We start from the raw sequence: 20,318 nt of genomic DNA, 5'->3' as shown, positions 1-20,318 counted from the left end.
GGCATATTAAGAAATAGGGCCTCAGATTTTATTATATTGATTTTATACCCGTATAGGCCACCGTATCTCGTGAGGAGGCAGAACAGGTTAGGCAAAGATGTTCTTGGCTGCTGAAGTGTGAGAAGTATATCGTCCGCGAATAAGGAGAGCTTACTCTCCAGAGACCCCTTCTCCACCCCTCTTATATCTAGGGAGGCTCGGATAGTGGCTGCCAAAGGTTCAATGACCAAGGCGAAAATTAAAGGGGAGAGTGGGCATCCCTGGCGGGTGCCATTACTGATTGGGACTGGATCGGAAGGAGAGCCATTAATCATGACCTTAGCAGAGTGATGGGAATATAAGGCCTGGACCCCCGACAGGAAATCCCCGGAGAGACCAAAGTGCTTAAAAGTATGGGTCATGAACTGCCAGGAAATCCTGTTGAAGGCCTTTTCGGCATCTAAAGATAAAATAATGGAGGGAGTTTTCCTGGTATTACGTATGTGAATAAAGTCAATAGTTCTCCTCGTGTTGTCCCTGGCCTGCCTACCGGGGATAAATCCCACCTGATCATAGTGACCTAGCCCAGGGAGTACAGTGTTCAAGCGATTGGCCAGGATCTTGGCATATAGTTTCAGGTCATTGTTAAGCAGGGATATTGGGCGGTAGCTAGCACAATTATGGACATCTTTACCCTCCTTGTGGCATCCCTGTTCTTTAAAGAAAGAGAACACATCTGAAATGTCCTAGTGTTCCTTAATATATTGCCTAAAGTGAATGAAAATAACCAATTTATTTATTTTTTCTTGTGATTTATACATCAGTGAACAATTCCATTTGTTATTTCTGTAAATAATATTTCTACAATATTCACTTTTTGATGCCAGCTGAAGAACTGAAGACTGTTAGCTGATGCTGTAACCCCCACTGTCCGTTAATATGCTAGAACCTCAGAGCTGCAAGGGATGTGTGAACATCTCACTGCTATGTATACTCTTTGCATTATACATCTGTGTGTGTTATAGGATCCTGTGTTCCGCCATAATAATGATTCAATGCCTTTCATCTTATTAATAACCAATCTCGTTAATTATATAATGCAATTTGCGTGTCTTTCGCTATTTTAGTCTCGCACCTGTGATAGCTTAGATGTACTTTAGAGGCATTATTTCACACAACCTTTTGAGTTTTCGCCTTGTACCATGCCATCCATAAACAAGGTATCCCGGATGCTATGCTTGCGCATCCCAACTAGAAATCCGTAAGAGCGACTTACGCGATTCATGTGTTTGACAAGGCATTATATATATATATATATATATATATATATATATATATATATATATATATATATATATATATATATATATATATATATATTTTATATATATATATATATATATATATATATATATATATATATATATAGAATATAATATGCGTGCAGCTAACAGTAGGAGTGCACACAGTTTTGCCTGTGTATTTGTCATAAATGATTACCGCCCTGTCTTAAGTGCCCCGGGCTCCCGGAGCCTTATTTCAGCTCTAGCGGTACTTTAGTGGTTCTTGCATTGACTCCATTGCCTGCCTTCTACATTGCATTGGTCCAATTCTCAGATCACTTTGTTGAACATATGGCCAGTCGCCATTGCACTGACAATATCATTATTCCTGCCTCCTTTGCACTTACTATATCACTAGCAAACCCTTGGAATAGCTCTCCCCTCCACTTATGCCATTGTCTGCCAACCCTCCCTGCGCTGTTATTAAATCAAACCACCACCAATCACAGGGCACATTTAGGACTCGTACATAGTTGTTACAAAAGAAGTGTTTTCTTGCAAATGCTTGAAATATTTTACCTTTCTGGTGATCGCACTGGATAGCCATTTATTATAAGGATAATTTTTAATGCATTTTTTTAAACACACAGTACACATTTTTATATATTAAAAGAGTGAGATTTGACAGGTAGTTTACAGCTTATGATGTCACGTAAAGATGCAACAGTGTGGTGAGGTGCTCATATGCTGCTGTGGCAGACTGATCAAATAGGATTCTGCCGACATGTTTCGTAATAGTTAAACTTATTAAACAAAGTCAAATATGTTTCTATGAAGGGAATTTTGGAAGGATATGTTAGTAGGCAACTAAAGAAGTTTGAGCACAGAGATATAAACCAGTCGCAGATAATGTAAAAGGATTCATGTATTTTTATAGCACAGGACTGGCAGCTTTTTCCGTGCATTGCTTTAGAAATGACCCACTGTGTCTTAAGTCATCACATCCAGGTTTTCCTAAATGTTACTACAACCGAATTCCACTAGTTCTAAATCCTGCCTACTTTGTGTTGGACCCACCCACACAAGGCCACTTTTTTTCTAGGGCCACTTTAAGTTCCCAATCCGCCCCTGTATATATGTATGTACTAATGTATATGCTGTAAGACAGAAATGTATATAAGTGTATGGTCAGTATTGCTCTTTTGTGTAGTGCGTATTTAGATGTAACGAGAAAGTGAGAACGTTTTTTGTTTTTTTTTTTGTTTGTTTTTTTATCAAACTCATGTTTGTGTGTGCTTAAATGTGTAAAGAGAAAGGTGTTTGTACAAAACACATAAACATGTGCTTGCTTAAAGAGGATGTGTTTAAAGATAAATGTCTGTGTAGCTTTCTGTAGATATGGGACATAGTTTCTTGCTATAGCATTAACTTGATCATACCCTTATTTTCACATACACATTTGTCTATTTTGTATGTCCCCCTGTATGTTTGGTTTCCCCTGTTGCTGTAAAGCACTGTGGTGTCAAGTCAGCAAACATAATAATGTATTTTTATTTATTTAAAAAAAAAAAAAAAAAAAAAATGGAAATCATGCCTGATTTGGACTTTTTTTGTAATCATTATATCAAGTTGTTTATGGATTTTTTCCAGGTCAGGGCATAGTGACTTTTCAGTATCCACTGAATCAGTTTTCATTTTATACCATGCACGTTGACACATCTTGGAATCGCCAACCAATAGCTTATTACAATATAAACATCTACTGTCCGAACACAACAGTGGGCACAACAATGTTGGATAATCGGGAACTGCAGCAGCAGTAATACATTGTCAGAAATGGCTAAATTGGCAGGATAAGACATCACATATAAGCACTAATGTGTACCAAAGATATAAAGTATGCCTGAGAGGAAAATTCTGCAGTTCTAATACTTCTACCATTTAACCAACAAAGATGTTTCTGGGAGTAGAGCCTAGCCTCCATGGTCCATGTGACCAAAAAGCTGCTGTGGCAAGGCTGTTCTAAAAGCTTGAGAAACATCTTGGCAATTAGTAACAAGCAGTGGTCAAAGTGGACAGGTATAGTGTGGTATGTCATATTGGCACTTCTCTCCACTGCTCATTTAACTCATCACTTGGTAATCCATTGTCACAAGCAAATTTGTCTCCGGTGCAGAAGCCATAGTATATGAGCAATTTGTATAGTCCTCATTGCATTTTGGTCTCGAGAAAAATGTCTGTTGACTGATGTTACTTAGTCAGTCTTAGAGACCTACTGTAAGCTAAACGTTAATGCACCTGAAACTGATGTTTTGGAGAAAGGTCTATTTAGAAATTTCTGAGCAGAATGACAGAACCTGGAGTTCTTCTGTTTCATTCTAAATTACTCAACTCAATGCCATGCTCCGCATTCATCTCCTGCCACCGGTAGGTTTGGCCACAACACATTTTACTACTTTAAAGATAGAGCTAAGATATATGTTCACCCTGTGTGTGTGTGTGTGTGTATAAAGACATGGGAGAGGTAGGAAATGGACTGAATAGCTTTGCATCACTATGTCTTTGTATTTTAGCCAATAGTTTAATAAAAGCATCTAGAATTAGGGCTAAAATTGATTTAAGTCAATCAAGCTCTAAAATTTTATGGGCTAAGTGGTCCACAACTACGTTTTCCATACTGACACTTCTAAATTTTCAGCTAGACCACAAAAGTGGAGCCTCTTGTGTGTATGTGTTGGAGAGTAGGGAATTTAAACAGTTCTCTCCAAGGTGGCAGGAACTAAATGCAATAATAATATTTTATCCCCCTCCCTCTAATACACTTATTCATTAATGTGATTCTGAAGCTCCTCCATTACAATCGTATGACTTGTCTCTCCAAGTAAAAGCTTTTCGCACAATAGATGGAGGTTGTGACCAAAATGCATGTATAGTATTTCAATACTGTGACAGGATGGACCGCCTATGCCACCCTGTCTGTTGTTGCTGGGGCTGGGCTTACTAGTGCCACCATTCTCTTTCTTTAAACCAATTGCGCCCTTTCCATAGTAGGAGGGGCTTACTATGCTGCCACTACTGGACTCCTTAACGCCATCCAGAACCGCGTTCCTTCTGGGTAGCTGTCGCTGCTAGTGTACCCCCTTGCTGGTGCACCTGGGTTGGTACCCCTGACCTCTTCCTATAGATCAGGATTGCTGTGGATGGATATCCCCTGACCTATCACACTGGCCAGAGCTGCTGGGTAGCGGGAAAGCATTGCTATTGGAAAGCTGGGTCCAAACCTCAGAACAGCTAGAAACGGATTCAATTTGCGTCTAATCTGTAGGTCACAGGAAATACAGCAGGGAAGAAGTTGTCAAAGCAGGATCTTGAAGCAAGTGATGTTTATTAGCTCCAGTGTCCTGATAAGGACAGTTCACACTGGGTGCAATATATTTCCCCAAACATGGATTTAAATGCAATTTATACTTAACAAAATTTACACTTGTCTGTGATATCCTACATCACGTGCTGTTTACAGTGTTCAGACAGGATCTAACTTACTGGACAAAAGGCAACTCAGGAACAACAGTAACGACCTCCTATGGTGCATTTAGACTGAAAAGGCCTTTTTGTTTACTCACATGAATAGACTCAATTAGCCTTAATAAAGACTTCCTTTCGAAGTTACACAACAGATTTCCTCAACAAATGCTTATTGCATCAGAAATCAGAAACTCAGAAATGAATGCATTTTCTACAAGTGCCACACGATATAATAAAATCAGTAGTTGCAATGCTATAAATAAGTGTCCTGCGCTGTTCCCTTTAAACAAACTTATACAATGAGTTACTTATGAGTGATCCAGCCACAAATCGATAACCAAAAAATAATAAACCACTTGGTTATTTGTTCAGGTAACACTTATTTTTATATAATAAAAACAACTGTGGCATTTTGTCTACAGCAACCACTCTGCAGTGGAAATGGGAGAAGGGAAGTATACATAAAACAGGGAGATACAAGGTATGCAAAATAAATGCAGTCATGAAAACAAAGCATAGGAAGGGCTCCTACCGTGTGAAGTTTAAAAGGGTACAGCTGAAACAAGTGGAGCAAAATTGCATTTTTTTTAATTTATTTTTTTAATTCAACATTTTCATTAGTTTTTTAACATAGAAAAATATAACAAAAGAAATATAGATATAAAGATAAATGTCATAGTTCCGCATTAACTTACAATCCACATTAGATAGAAAAAGAAACCATTTTAACATCTGTAAATATCTCAGCTTCCATAGAGTTATTTCCATAATTTGGAATTGATTCTAAGCATTATCCATTTGGATGAGTATACTAAAATGCATTGTGACATATCGTATAATATGCTGTCTGTCTTTCCAAACTTCTTACTACATAAAGAACATATTACTATTAATATTAAACCTTGTCAGGAGGGTACATCTATAAGGGAAATCGGTTAATAGTATATCACACGCTTATACTGGTATTAAATGGAGCACTGCACCGTAGCTGCCAGATCCCAACTAACAAGTTATACTGGATCAAAGTCTGGCGCCAGATAACTAATCGCATACCTCGATTTCGACCACCTTGACCATATCTTATAATATTTTGGCATGGTGCCTTGAGACTGATGGGTGAATCGTTCGTCGCCCACTGCAGCATTTACCAAAGTCAGCCAAGCACCAAAGTCGTGCTCCTCCCGCGCCATCCATACTCGATTGCACCCTTAGCTAGAGTGAACAGATTAAGGACATATCTAGTTGCCGACCTCCCCAGCAATAAATTGACACCTAGACCAAATATGCAAGTCTTGGGGTACAGTAGTGGTATGTTCATGTTTTGAATACAATCCACCATGCGTGACCAAAAGTCCCCCAACACAGGGCAGCTCCAGAATAGGTGCCAGAAATTAGCAGAGCATCCACCACTTTTGGGCAAATAGAGTCGGTTCTGGCACCCATCTAAAGCAACCTGCAAGGGGAATTGTACACTCTATGTAAAATATACATCTGAACCTGTCTATACCTGGTGCATGAGGTAGCCTCACGGGTGCTGTCAAGCATATAGGTCCAGTCCTCATCGGTCAGAGGTCCTATGTCGAGCAACATTGCATTTACGTCATTAACATTGCATTCGACTTTCCAGAAATTGCAAGTTTGTGCTTGGACAAACCATATTGCAATGCAAGGGTGCATATGGATATATTTTTTGCATGCAGGGAAAATACTGGCTGCTTTTGCATGTAGTACACGAATATTGTACAGCTCTATTTTCAATCTTTAATTTAGAGTGGAACTAGGACATTCACCCTTCCAACTGTAAATCTGTCCACACATTTCACTTGTCTCTCTACAAGTGAGGAGATGTATATTTGTGCATACTCACTCGACACCTCCATTCTGCAGATCTTCTGCATATCTCATCCACTCATTACATCTTCCCATTCTCATTTACTGGACTTTTTTTGAGCTCCACCCACTGCATGGAAGCCACTCACTCGCACAAGGAGACTTTTTCTGGTTTAGGAGTGTTCTCTGCCAACAAGTCAAGCTTATAATATTCCTCAACCACACTCTTAACCTCACTAGGTTTTTCTATTTCCACCCTTTACACAATTCACATATGACAACAATACTCTGACCCCATGACCAACATTTCTGTATGACTGGATCATATAGCATACTAATCACTTTTTTCTTTGTAATCTGGCTGGACCGATATACGATATGTACACCTAACCTCATGTATCCAACTCCCATTGTCCCATAAATTGTAAGCTTGTGAGCAGGGCCTTCTCACCTCTTTGTCTCTATTACCCTGTATTTTCTAGTACTGTGTTTGTCCCCAATTGTAAAGCGCTCTGGAATTTGCTGGCACTATATAAATAAGTGATAATGTTTTATATTCCAATATTATGTTTGGGGCATTTTCTATTTTTTCAGTTAATACATCCTTTTTTCTTTTTCTCCCTCACAGAGTTTTATGCCTTGGTGAACAATTACTGGATATTGAATGCTAATGAACTTCAAAATATAACCATACTCTCTGTTGCTGGGGGATTTCGAGATTATCAAATTCGTTCAGGATTGACATTTTTGCCAGCCTCAAACCACCATAATAGTGCCTTATCTGTTGTGGTAATTAAATTTTTTTATATAGTTACTAGCAAATTTGACCTGGTCATTGACTGACTGGTTTGAAATTTATTTTCAATGAAGGAAAAATGCAATGTAAAGAACTGTCTGACTTCATTTGTGTGTGTTTTGTTTTTTGAATTTTCCTATTTTTAAAATAATCCTTTGCAATACAGGAATGGTGTGTAGATTAGAGAATGAAAAAAAGTATAATTATTGCACATATATGTAGGTATAGTTAAAGGATACAAATCGACACAAAACTCAGTCCGAAACAGGTTATTTGGCATCTGGGATTCAGGCATACCTGGCAGGCCTTCTTATGCTTACCACTGCACCTCTTGCTTCATCTGGCAACATTGTTTCCTCTTGAATCCTTCATGGCAGCCATATAACTCTTGGTAGATTTCCTTTCCAGTATAGGTGAAGACTGGGTACAAATTTGTGGTATAGAAATTAGCTCCTTCTCTTCCTCCATTGTCTTTCATGTCTTTGGAATAGGTAGGGCTTGGTGCGTGTGTTTTTTGTTTGTAATTCATGGGCTTAGCTTCTTAAATTTTTGGTGCAGTTTTCAGGACCTTGGCGTTCTGTGTCATGGGTCACAGTGCACAAAGATGCAGGACCAGGCTGGTAGGGGGCAAGGAGCTGCTCTGAGTGTCCCTGCTTCAAGAAAATGTTTTACATTGACACTGACTGAGTCAGCTTCTCCCATCAATGGTTTGGAGCCAGACCTCAAACAGCCAAAGGGCACTCTCATTAGGTAGGTCTCAAGATATGGCTGCTGCATTATGTATTTTGGTATTTTAGTTAAGTTAGCAACTTTAGAGGGTAAATTTATCACGGTGTGCGTTTGAAAAAGTGGAGATGTTGCCTATAACAACCAATCATTCTAGTTGTTTGTTTAGTACATTCTACAAAATGACAGCTAGACTCTGGTTGCTATAGGCAATATCTCCACTTTTTCAAATCCCAGTTTGCTAAATTTACCCCATGGTCTCTTCAGTACTTTTGTAGAGCCTGTGTAGAAGTACAGCAATATGTATAAAATTTGTGGAGACTGTGACAAGTGAATGTTGAAGGCGTTTTGTGCACAATATGCAGTTCACAGTGCAAGTATGAAAATCAGACCCTGGAGAATTATAAGTATAACTTTGTTTGAAAGAGACTTTTGTAACTAAATAAGATTTGTGTGCCATAAATTGGTTAAAGAGAGCAAAGTTCCAAACAAGTATAGATTTGGAGGACACATGTTTTCAATCTGAATGTCGTCACCCAGTTGTTTTGGATGATTCATCTCCTGTTCTGAAATAAAGATTCACTGTTTGTTGAGGTATATTTACAAACCTATGGGACAGAATGAGGAACAAGCTTCCACAGAAATACAAAAATCCTTTTTAGTACATCAGGTAGTAAGGGAATGGATTTTTAAGTAATGGGCACAGGTGGGCAATTTCTTAGTAATGGACACAACCTAAATAGGTTAGAATATATATTGATTTAATGATTAAGAAGCTCAGAGGTGGCGTTTGATCCAAAAGGAGATGTAGCTGTAGCTAGTATGTAATCACAAACTACTATTCCTAGAAGAATTGTTTTAAGAAACTGCAGATTTCTTGTTGAAATCTTGTATCTATGGCTTCAGTGCCAAGAGCACTTACATTATGGGGAGAGACTCTTTTACAGATATCAAACAGAAAGCTAATCGATTACACATGTTGAAAAGCATTAAGGCTATGCAGAAAGGTATAGAGCTTTTGTGTGAAGCATCTTTGGATAACATTGGTTTTTCCAGCAAGGGCAAGAGGCTTGGAGAGCCCTCTTGTTGCACCCTTGGGCAGCAGATACTCAGTAAAAAAATAGTCTAAGTGTTCTTCTGTTTTGAGAATAACTGCTTTTTAGGGACAAAATGGACACTTGTATATAGAAGTCCTCTGGGGCAAGATCTAACTGCCTGCAAAAAATAGAAGGCCTAAGTATACTTGCTTGCTCAGCAACACTTCATAGAGGTGAAATGTCAGTGAGACAATATACCTACCTCTTCCAAACACTCTTATTTTCCTGACTTATGGGCCTGAGAAGAGGTCAAATCAAAGACTCGACAATGTCTAAAGCAAATGTCAGAAGCAGCCTGTAGCATGTCAGATGCTGAGGGAACACCTTTGGCCTCTGTCTCTTTGGTTACATCTGCTACACTAAGGCTCAGTTCTAAATTCAAATGCAGAGTGGCTAGTCTTGATGGTACGATATGGAGATTAAGTCGAAGCTGCTCAGTACAGATAATCCAACACACTGGTACATGCAAAATGTAAAAAAGATGAATTCTTCATATATCTGTTACAGCATTTGGAAGAAATGTATTGCATCTTGTTGCTCTAAATTCAATCCAGCAGCAGCAGTCATTCCACAGATCCTTGACTTTCTCCAGGATGGTATCCGCAAAGGTTTTTCTTTTTCTACGCTCAAGGTGCAAGTATTCTTATTTTTAGTGTGTTCTTAAATACCTAGTCATACCCCATTCATACTGCACCAAAATCCCGGGTTTTTGCTGGGGCGAGCTCAAACGACCCGGGTCTTGGAGCAGTATGAATGGTGCAAGTCAAAAATCCCGGGTCTAAAAACCCGGGTCTTCAACCCGGGATTTATCGAGGGGTAATTCCCGGGTCGGACCCGGGTTGCCTGCACTATGAATGGTGCAACCCGGGTTTTTCAAACCGGGTTGCACAGAAAACAAGCTGACTGCCTGTCTCTGGAGGATTTGGAATTAGGCATTTCTCATTCATTTTATACTTGCCAAAAAGAGGCCATTAATTTTCCATTTAGAAGTCTAGTCTTTTGGGGTAATCATTGAAATATGCAATGCCTAGCTTTAAAAGCTCCTACAACCTTCCCTTAAATATATGTTTCACAGTCTCTTTATGCCTTTCAGAAAGCCCTCCTAGACTAGTACGACTAAATATATAAGCCAATTGGAGGTATCCTTTATTCATTATTGTATTATTGTATTATTATATTGTGTATCACCATTTTTCAGCCAATGAAAACTGCTCTGGTGATGACTCCCACAAATTGCCAGGGCACAGACTTGTGCAGTATGAATGGGGTCAACCCGGGAAATTCCCGGGTCCGAGGTGCGGTATGAATGGTGTTTCTCAGCTGGGACGCTCCGAGCCCCGGCAAAAACCCGGCTTTAAAAACCCGGGATATTGCCGGGGCGGCAGTATGAAAGCGGTATTAGCCTCAGAAGATTTGATCATTTGTTTCTTACAAGCCGTTGTTATGTGCGTATTGTCGCTAACCAATAACGATTGTCGAACCTCGATTTGTGTTTCCAACGCGCAAAGATTTATTCGCAAATAGTAGAATAATATGCTGAAGCGAAGTGATAATAAATACAGCCGTTACTTATCGCAGGCGCTCTGGATCCAGTGTGCAGTCATTCAATCCTGAAGGCTAGGGACAAGATGTCTGAACACTAGATGTGAAGCTGCTGCTTATATACACACAGAAATACAGTAACACAATGAAGATGGTATAGTTTGCATCTATTGGTCCAGGTCTCAGGAAGGTCCAAGGGGTTGTCAATCATTGGCTAGTTCATCCTAAGGAATCCAAAGGAGGGGGTCACCTCTCCAGGGGGTATGCTCGGCTCTTCCCGCCAAGATTCCTTAGTCTTAAGTAGTTCATAATTCCCTATCATTCATAACTTGCGTATGCACTCTGCGATTCCTTCGCAGAGTGAACCAAACAGTAGGAAATGTAAGGAGGTTTATTATGATACCACTCATGATATGATTCCTTCAACCTGTTCCGTATATTTCACGAATATGCATGTAACTCTAATATAACATATAAATACTACTATATTTCGACATAACTGACTATGTGTTGCAACTACCATTAATGTGTACTATTTTATAAGTATGCGTGTTTGTGCGAATGTATGGTAAAAGACCAATTACTGTTGCTGCCACGTGTAGTGGATGCGTACGCCCTTTCACGCCGTAGCGTGACCTTGTACGTCGTAGCGTACCGTACGCATCTTTTCAGACAAGGACAACCAAGTTTGCTCGACTTTAATTTAAATGACTTTATCCAATTTGCTGACTTCGACAGCTCCACCCTTTGATAGTGTAATAAACTATCAACCAATCACCGTTTCAAGTTCAGGATTATACAATACTTCTTCACAGACCATGATCTCGGTATCTGGTACCACCCTTTCAGTCTCTTTCTCAGTGTTACTCCTATGAGACCATTTTCCACACTTCAACACAGTAGGAACACATTTGACAACTAAACCAATTGCTAAGATGACACCCAGTATAAGGAGAAGGAGCTTACCTACACTAGCAACCATTTCCTGTACCCACTCCTCCAGAACGGAGAACCATTTCACAGGGTATAAACACGAGAACCAACCCACCACCTTTTCCCCGACCTCATATAACGAAGAATTATGGCTCTTTCGAAATTCCCATTTCAGCTGCAAAATTTCATCCATCTTCTGGTCTATAACCTCTTTAGGGTCATCCGTATTATTAGTGATGTACGTGCAACATTTGAGACCGAACTGGGTGGCCAGTGTCACACAGTACCCACCAGTAATAGAGGTGAGATAATTTAGTACCAGTCTATGTTGCACCAACTCTTTCTTGTACGCTTGTAGCTCCCTTCCAGTATACCTGAAAGTGTCATCATACATCTCGGTGATATTATCTATTAATTTGGCTAGGTCTTGGATATATTTAAAGTTTAATTTTCCCCGAGCGGTCCTGGTGAGATCTAGAGCAACCATAACTTGGAAACCAGCAGTTTCACTAATCAATTTTGTAGCTATGGGTTCCTCACCAGGAATCATATTTCTCTTTCCACGGTGTTCATACTGTGTGTGTATGTATGGTGGTGATGTAGTCTTGTGAATACCAACCATTTCATCATGAGTAATAGTCATGATTTCAGGAACCAGTTTAGCTAAGAAACACAAGCCCTTGGAACTCGGAGTCACCCAGGAATAAGCTTTCCTTCCACAAACAAAATACACATCATCAGGGAGAACATAAGGAACAGTATGCCCATGAATTCTATCACACAGAGTTTTGATAAAACTACCCATACCTAGTGTCTCCATTTGTTTTAGACACGTGTCGGCATTAATGACATTTTTACATTTATCTATAGAGACTTTTCCAATGGATACCTTCTTATGTTTGGTTATGCGCCCTAATTTGTGACTTCCATCAACATTCCTGCCTAGTAATGACCTTGTGAGTCTCCCTCTAAAATGAGTGTGGCGAGCCATTGTCTGATCTGATGGGTCAGCCTCCCAATTCTCCAAGCGCTTTGCATGAGATATGTTTAGGCACAGCAAAGATCTGCCTATGGAGTATTGTCGAAGCGTCAGACTAAGGGACCTAGTGTTATTGTACCTCCCGTCTATGGGCCTCCCACCCCTCAATTCGAGTACTTCGGAGATGTTTAGAGGGAATGGCACTAGTCCTATATTATGCTGCCCTTGCGGCACATGAGAGCACACCCAACACTCGGTTTGGTTTAGCACCTTACCCACCAGGGAGTGATAATCCTCCAAAGGATGCCCGCCTATATTCAGAGTATTGGGGGACTGGCATCGTTGGATGCATCTCTCTTCAACTAGGGAGTCGCAGAACTTGCAGATACAATACTCATCAGACAATAGCCCCTCACACTGCCTCCGAGTTCCTGAGCTAGCAGACCTTTTCATAACCCCCGGACCAAGTTTGATAATGGGCTGCTCTGATAACCTATCCTAATAACTTTTCTTCTGCCTCCATCTCATCCGTATCACTCACAGAACCTTCCTCCGTCCTCCATCCTCCTTCACAAAAATAGAATGTCCTAGAAAGAGTAAAAACAAGGAAAATCCTGGAACAAAAGAAAAACAAAAACCGCCACTCCATCGCTGGAAAGATATTTCTGGGGCAACGTCTCTGGTTCAGGTGTCTCGACTGCAGGCTTTAGGTCTCCCGGAACAGACTTACAAGTGACATCTATGTCGTCGGTCTTGGTTTTATCTTGCACTTTCTCCAGATTGTGGACTCTCCTGCAGTGGGTGGAATGGACCCAAGTGTCTCTCTCTGCAACCTTCAGTGATGTAGTACTGGTCAGCAGCACTTGGTACGGGCCTTCCCAACGGTCTGTTAAACAACCTGAACGTAAGAAATTGCGGATCATAACATAGTCTCCAGGTTCAACATCATGACAGTTCGTTTCTGGCATACCAGGTGACAGCATTTTTAGTTTTTGTTGTTGTTGTTTTAGCTGTCTACTCATTCTTATAAGATATTGTACAGTCACTTCATTATTACACTTCAAGTCGTCTTGTGGACTCACGATCAAATGAGGCTGTCGTCCGAACAGTATCTCAAAGGGGGACAGATTAAGAGGAGGTCTAGGAGTGGTTCGAATGCTATGGAGGACCAATGGCAAAGCCTCAGGCCATACCAACCCAGTTTCAACCATTATCTTACCAAGCTTGTTCTTTATAGTACCGTTTACTCTCTCCACCTTACCACTGGCTTGTGGTCGGTAAGGGGTGTGAAGTCTGCTACCGATTCCCATGAGTTTACACATATTTTGGAAGATATCACCAGTAAAATGGGTACCCCTATCACTTTCAATGATTCTAGGGATACCGAACCTACACACAAAGTCTTGTACAATTTTCTTTGCAGTGAACACAGCAGTATTAGTGGCTGCCGGATATGCTTCTACCCAACCGGAAAACATATCAATACACACTAACACATACTTTAGATTCCTGCACGGTGGTAATTGGATATAGTCAATTTGTATTACCTGAAAAGGTCCGTCTGTAGGAGGGATGTGGGATGGCTCAGTTGGAATAGTTTTCCCAACATTTTTCCTCAAACAAGTAAGACATGACATTGCTTTCTTACCAGCCTGAGAGGAAAATCCGGGAGTACACCAGTATGCTCTCACCAGTTTGCACATACCTTCTTTACCCAGGTGAGTCAGGCCGTGTACTGCTTCAGCCAGGCTTGGATAGTATGTTCAAGGAGCTACAGGCTTACCTTGTCCATCCCTCCAGAGTCCTGAGGACTCTTGACCACATCCCTTCGCCTTCCAGACCGCCTTTTCCTGCAGGGATCACAAATCTTGCATTTCAATTAATTTCTGCATGTCTAATGTCTGAAAAACCATCATAGTCTTGGTCGATACAGTCATAGGTTGCCCTGCTGCCCATTTAGCAGCTTCGTCTGCCCTGTTGTTCCCCAATGACACTGGGTCTTCTTCAAAGGTATGGGCTTTGCACTTTATGACGGCTACTCTACTGGGTAACTGTATCGCTGTCAGAAGTCCTTTTATGTGTTGTGAGTGTGCCACTGGTGTACCTGCTGCTGTCGTAAAGTTTCTAAGACGCCAAAGGGCCCCAAAATCGTGCACTACCCCGAAGGCGTACCTAGAGTCAGTATATATATTGGCTGATTTACCCTCTGCCAATTCACACGCTCTCCTTAGTGCTACTAGTTCCGCCACCTGGGCTGAGTGAGGTGGACCAAGAGGTTCAGCTTCTACCACATCCTGATCGTCTACAACAGCGTAACCAGTACATAGCTCTCCTGTCTCTGTCTGTCTATGGCAACTTCCGTCTGTATAAAACGTAAAATCTACATTTTCTAAGGGGGTGTCACGTATGTCGGGCCTTGCAGTAAAGGTCTGTTTCAGGTGTTCCATACAGTCATGCGTGTCAGTATTCTTGCCTAACTCATCATCAACCAGGGTCTCCTCACCTCCCACCCTTTGTGTCTCTAGAGACACATATGGAAGGTATGTAGCTGGATTTAAGGTGCTACATCGTTTGATGGTGATGTTTGAGGGTGCCATCAGGGCTATTTCCCACTTGGTGAATCTAGCTGAAGAAACATGTCTGGTTTGGGCTGAATTTAACAGAGCTGATACAGCATGGGGTATATAGATAGTTGAATTATGTCCTAATACTACGTCCTCGCTCTTACTTACAGAAGAGTCATTGCTGCTACACTTCTGAGACATGTTGGGAGTGATCTAGCCACAGTATCCAATTGTGCACTGTAGTATGCTACCGGTCTGCTAGCGTCACCATGTTTCTGTGCGAGGACACCTGCTGCACAACCATCAGCTTCTGTACAAAATAGCTCAAAAGGCTTTTCATAATCAGGTATTCCCAATGCAGGTGCTCTAGTCAGACTATCTTTAAGATTAAAGAACGCTTGCTCTGACTCTTCTGTGTGTACAACACGTTCTGGTTTCGAGGAAGAGACTAGCTCCTGCAATGGTAATGCCAGAATAGAAAAACCTGGGATCCAGGATCTACAGTATCCACACATCCGCAGGAAAGTACGAATCTGCTTCTGGCTCTGCGGCAGAGTCATGTGTTGTATGGCCACAATCCTGTCGGTTGTCAGGTGTCTTAGCCCCTTAGTGAGGCAGTGTCCTAGGTATTTGACCTTGTGCCCTGTTTGTGAAAGATGAAGCAACAACAATTTAGTATCATGTAAACATGACATAAAAGAATCAGAGCACAGCAACAAATCGTCCACATATTGAATTAGAACAGACCCATTGTGGGGTTGAAAGGATTGCAAACAGTCATGTAAGGCTTGAGAGAAAATACTGGGACTGTCAATGAACCCCTGGGGTAGTCTGGTCCATGTGTATTGCACTCCCCGGTAGGAAAATGCAAAAAGGTATTGGCAGTCAGGGTGAAGAGGGACTGAGAAGAAAGCAGAACATAGATCAATGACAGTAAAATGATTGGCAGACGGTGGAATCTGCATGAGGATGACAGCTGGATTCGGCACTACGGGGAATTGGCTCTCAACAACTTTATTAATTCCCCTTAAGTCCTGGACTAATCTATAGCCCCTCCCCCCACTCTTCTTCACAGGGAAAATGGGACTATATGCTGTACTGGCCGTACGAATTAAAATCCCTTGTTGTAACAGCCTTTCAATAACAGGATATACCCCTAGTTCCACCTCCGGTTTTAATGGATACTGTGGGATTTTTGGAGCTATCCTACCACTTTTTAGATTGACCATGACAGGGGCTACGTTTGCCATCAGTCCAGTGTCCTGTCCATCTCTGGTCCATAGTGAACCTGGTATTTCCAGCAACATCCCCTTTACTTGAGATGGACTGTGTTCTATAACAGTAGAGTGTCACATTAACCTTTGAGGGGTGTCCAATATGTCCTGTACCTCATGAGCGACCTTCTCGGGTATATCTAGGAACACACCATCTGAAGTACAGTATATGACACATCCCATTTTACATAGCAAGTCTCTCCCTAGCAAGTTAGTAGGAGCCGCTGCAGCCAAGAGAAACAAATGCTTAGTATGCAGAGGCACGATAGTAACTTCAGCGGGTTTAGTTAGAGCATAATGTAACACTTTTCCCGTTACCGCCATAGCTGGAATAGTTTTAATGGTCACCTGTAGATTGAAAGGAGAGGTTATCACAGATTGTATCTACAAGAAAGGTTTGTTTCCTACCAGCTATGTCAACTATCATTGTTGGTTCTTCACTCTGACTCTCAGTTAACCTCACTGGCTGTAGACTACAGGTATGACCTGACCCCTAGCGCTGACTATCATTTTCCCGTGCAGCATTTGCTGCTATAATATGCGCGGGTAGCTGTGTGTTCTCTTGCCTATGTGTGTTTCTCCGTGGAGGATACCTATATGATTCCCCCCTTGATGTTTCTTTCCTTGCTTCTGGACAGAATCTCCTTATGTGTCCCTCTTTCTTACAGCGAAAACATACCATTACCTTTTTACTTGAGTTGTATGCTTGGTATGTTTGTGGTTGTGTGTGTATTCCTTCTAAAGCCTGAATACTCACCGTCATCATCCTATCACCTTTCTCTTCTTTCTTTCTAAAGATATTTTTGTCATGTTCCACAGCAGACTCCCTAAGAGAGTCTACTGTGATACCTCCTTAATTAGGTAATGAGGTTTGTACTCTGGTTTTTAAATTTTCCCTAAGACCATCCATTAACACTCCTACAGCTACTTCCCTGTGATGTGGATCCTCTCTTATGTCAGTTACTCCGGTAAAGTGTGTCATTGATGCTAGTGCCCTAGAAAAATAGTTTGCTGTTGTTTCACTATCCTTTTGCTTAATGGTGAAAATCTTACTCCAATTTACCACTACTGGAAAATAGATGGCTAAGTGTTTGACAATTTGTTCTATATTTTTTTGGTTAATCTCAACAGTCAAGGTGTCATCTTCCTCCAACAAACAATCTTCAATGAATTTTTGTATGTTAGTATTGGGAGGAAGACACGCCCTCAACACTACACGCCAATCCTTATTGGTTGGTTCGTGGGCATTTTCTAAGTCTTTAACAAATTTCTGACACTTTGCCAACTCTTTTCTAGGATCTGGGAATTCAGTCATAACGTAATTCTGATCTAGTCCAGGGACAATGCATTGTAACATTTCTTAAAGGAACTACACCATCCTTATCCGGTTTCCTATTGGGAACTGATATTGTGCGGACTGGGTACGCACCCTCTGGTTCACTGACTTCAGGGGACACTACAGGATTTGCTGGTTCAAGATTTAGAACGCTTTCGATCCTAGTGATCACGCTACTCTCACCTATCTCAGCCATTTTCTCATACTTGCGCTGAGCTTCTAGTACACTAACAGCATGGGCAAGGGCCGAATTCACAGTGGGTTCATCTTCATCTTCTGATACACTTGTTTTAAACTGGCTTAAAACAGGATACAACTTGGCAATTTTCCTTTTTTCAGTTTTAATAACAGCTGTACTTACCGCTCCCGCCACATAAGGTGGCGGGGGCGCTCTTGCGCTGAGTTCGCCACGCTTCTCAACGGCTACTTCCGCCGTGCGCGCGCTTTTCGCCACGCCTACTTCCGCTGTGCATTCACTGCTCTGCCACGTACTACCTTCCATTTGCCACAATTTTAAACAATTATTATGTCTATTTCTCACTTTTGTTGATTTAATCAACCACACTTTATCTTTTACATTATTTAGTACCTCTGAATAAAAACTTCCTATTGTTGGGAAAGGCCTATCACAATCTTTGGTCATCTTGACCCACGTGTCGCAATACGCAGTTGCGTATGCACCATATTTCTTAAACATAAGGTACCTAGCTGACCCCAGCGGTCCTTCTTTAAGCAGCACAACATCAACCATCTCTAGCGTTTGCTTCGCACCCATTGTGAAAACAACTTATTTCTCAACGCTACGCAAAAAGACTTTTTACGTGTTCTCCTTTCAAACAGAACTTACTAGAGAATTTTTTTATCCGTGGACGGTTTCACAGGCTACGCCCACACACCTCCTAACACAGAAATATCACTATGGACAACAGAAATATCAGCTCCTCGATATCCTGGCTCTCCACAAAATTCTGTTGAGTATTACTGAACTGGTAGTACCGGAGTTTACCCGTTTGTACCAGCGTAATTCCTCCAGCCGTTCAACCCAAGTCACAAGCACGGTTGTAAAACCATGCAGTCCGTTCGCACCGCTTAGCAATACTAACTATTGCTAAACCTTGCGATTGTCCTTGAGGAGAAAGTTTCCAAAAGCTTTTTAACTGTTCTCTTTTCAAACAGGGCTTTTGCTGCCAGTATACCTGCCTTGTATACTACCTCAGTTGCAAGCCCGCCTCGTCAAACGGCAACCGATATCCCTGTCTTTTTGACAGTAAATCAACTTTCACTTCAAAATCATACAATCACTAAACACATACACCTTAGTTTTCTGCGCAGAAAATCAACAATGTTTCCAACAATAGTGATAATGTTTCAGAGACTTTCACAAGTGATTTATACTATGCATCTATAACTATCAAATGTATTGTTTAACCACGTGGCAAATCTACCGGAAGTTCGCGTACGCACAGCAGGAATACACATACGCTAAGCAATGTAATACAATTAAAACGCACAATGACAGTAAAAAGAAACAGTTTTCTCTTTTGTCCCTAGGTTCTAGTTAGCGTGCCCTAGACAATGCAAAACGGACATTCGGTTTCACAACACCGCGTAAAATTCAGGTTTTGAACACATTGCGTTCTTACCTGTATATGACGCGTCTCCACCCTTTGTTGCAGAACCGAAATCTGTTGGTCTTGCGTATCATCGGCAACGAAACCTCCAAAGCTCACGAGCCCCCAAATTGTTATGTGCGTATTGTCGCTAACCAATAACGATTGTCGAACCTCGATTTGTGTTTCCAACGCACAAAGTTTTATTCGCAAATAGTAGAATAATATGCTCAAGCGAAGTGATAATACAGCCGTTACTTATCGCAGGCGCTCTGGATCCAGTGTGCAGTCATTCAATCCTGAAGTCTGGGGACAAGATGTCTGAACACTAGATGTGAAGCTGCTGCTTATATACACACAGAAATACAGTAACACAAGGAAGATGGTATAGCTTGCATCTATTGGTCCAGGTCTCAGGAAGGTCCAAGGGGTTGTCAATCATTGGCTAGTTCATCCTAAGGAATCCAAAAGAGGGGGTCACCTCTCCAGGGGGTATGCTCGGCTCTTCCCGCCAAGATTCCTTAGTCTTAAGTAGTTCATAATTCCCTATCATTCATAACTTGTGTACGCACTCTGCGATTCCTTTGCAGAGTGAACCAAACAGTAGGAAATGTAAGGAGGTTTATTATGATACCACTCATGATATGATTCCTTCAACCTGTTCCGTATATTTCACGAATATGCATGTAACTCTAATATAACATATAAATACTACTATATTTCGACATAACTGACTATGTGTTGCAACTACCATTAATGTGTACTATTTTATAAGTATGCGTGTTTGTGCGAATGTATTGTAAAAGACCAATTACTGTTGCTGCCACGTGTAGTGGATGCGTAC

General features: G+C 41.1%; 1 protein-coding gene across 1 annotated transcript in view; it reads left to right on the top strand.

The window, feature by feature from the left end:
• Positions 1–20,318, top strand: part of PGAP1 (post-GPI attachment to proteins inositol deacylase 1) — a 113,030-nt gene that overhangs the window by 56,279 nt on the left and 36,433 nt on the right. The window contains exon 5 of the mRNA XM_075179964.1: positions 7,246–7,406. Coding sequence (XP_075036065.1) covers positions 7,246–7,406 — 161 coding nt within the window. The remainder of the gene's footprint in view (positions 1–7,245; positions 7,407–20,318) is intronic.

The sequence above is a fragment of the Mixophyes fleayi genome, chromosome 7, assembly GCF_038048845.1.
Source record: "Mixophyes fleayi isolate aMixFle1 chromosome 7, aMixFle1.hap1, whole genome shotgun sequence".
In the NCBI taxonomy this organism is placed as follows: domain Eukaryota; kingdom Metazoa; phylum Chordata; class Amphibia; order Anura; family Limnodynastidae; genus Mixophyes; species Mixophyes fleayi.
The sequence above is the reverse complement of the archived record's forward strand: the minus strand, read 5'-3'. Positions and strand labels throughout refer to the sequence as shown.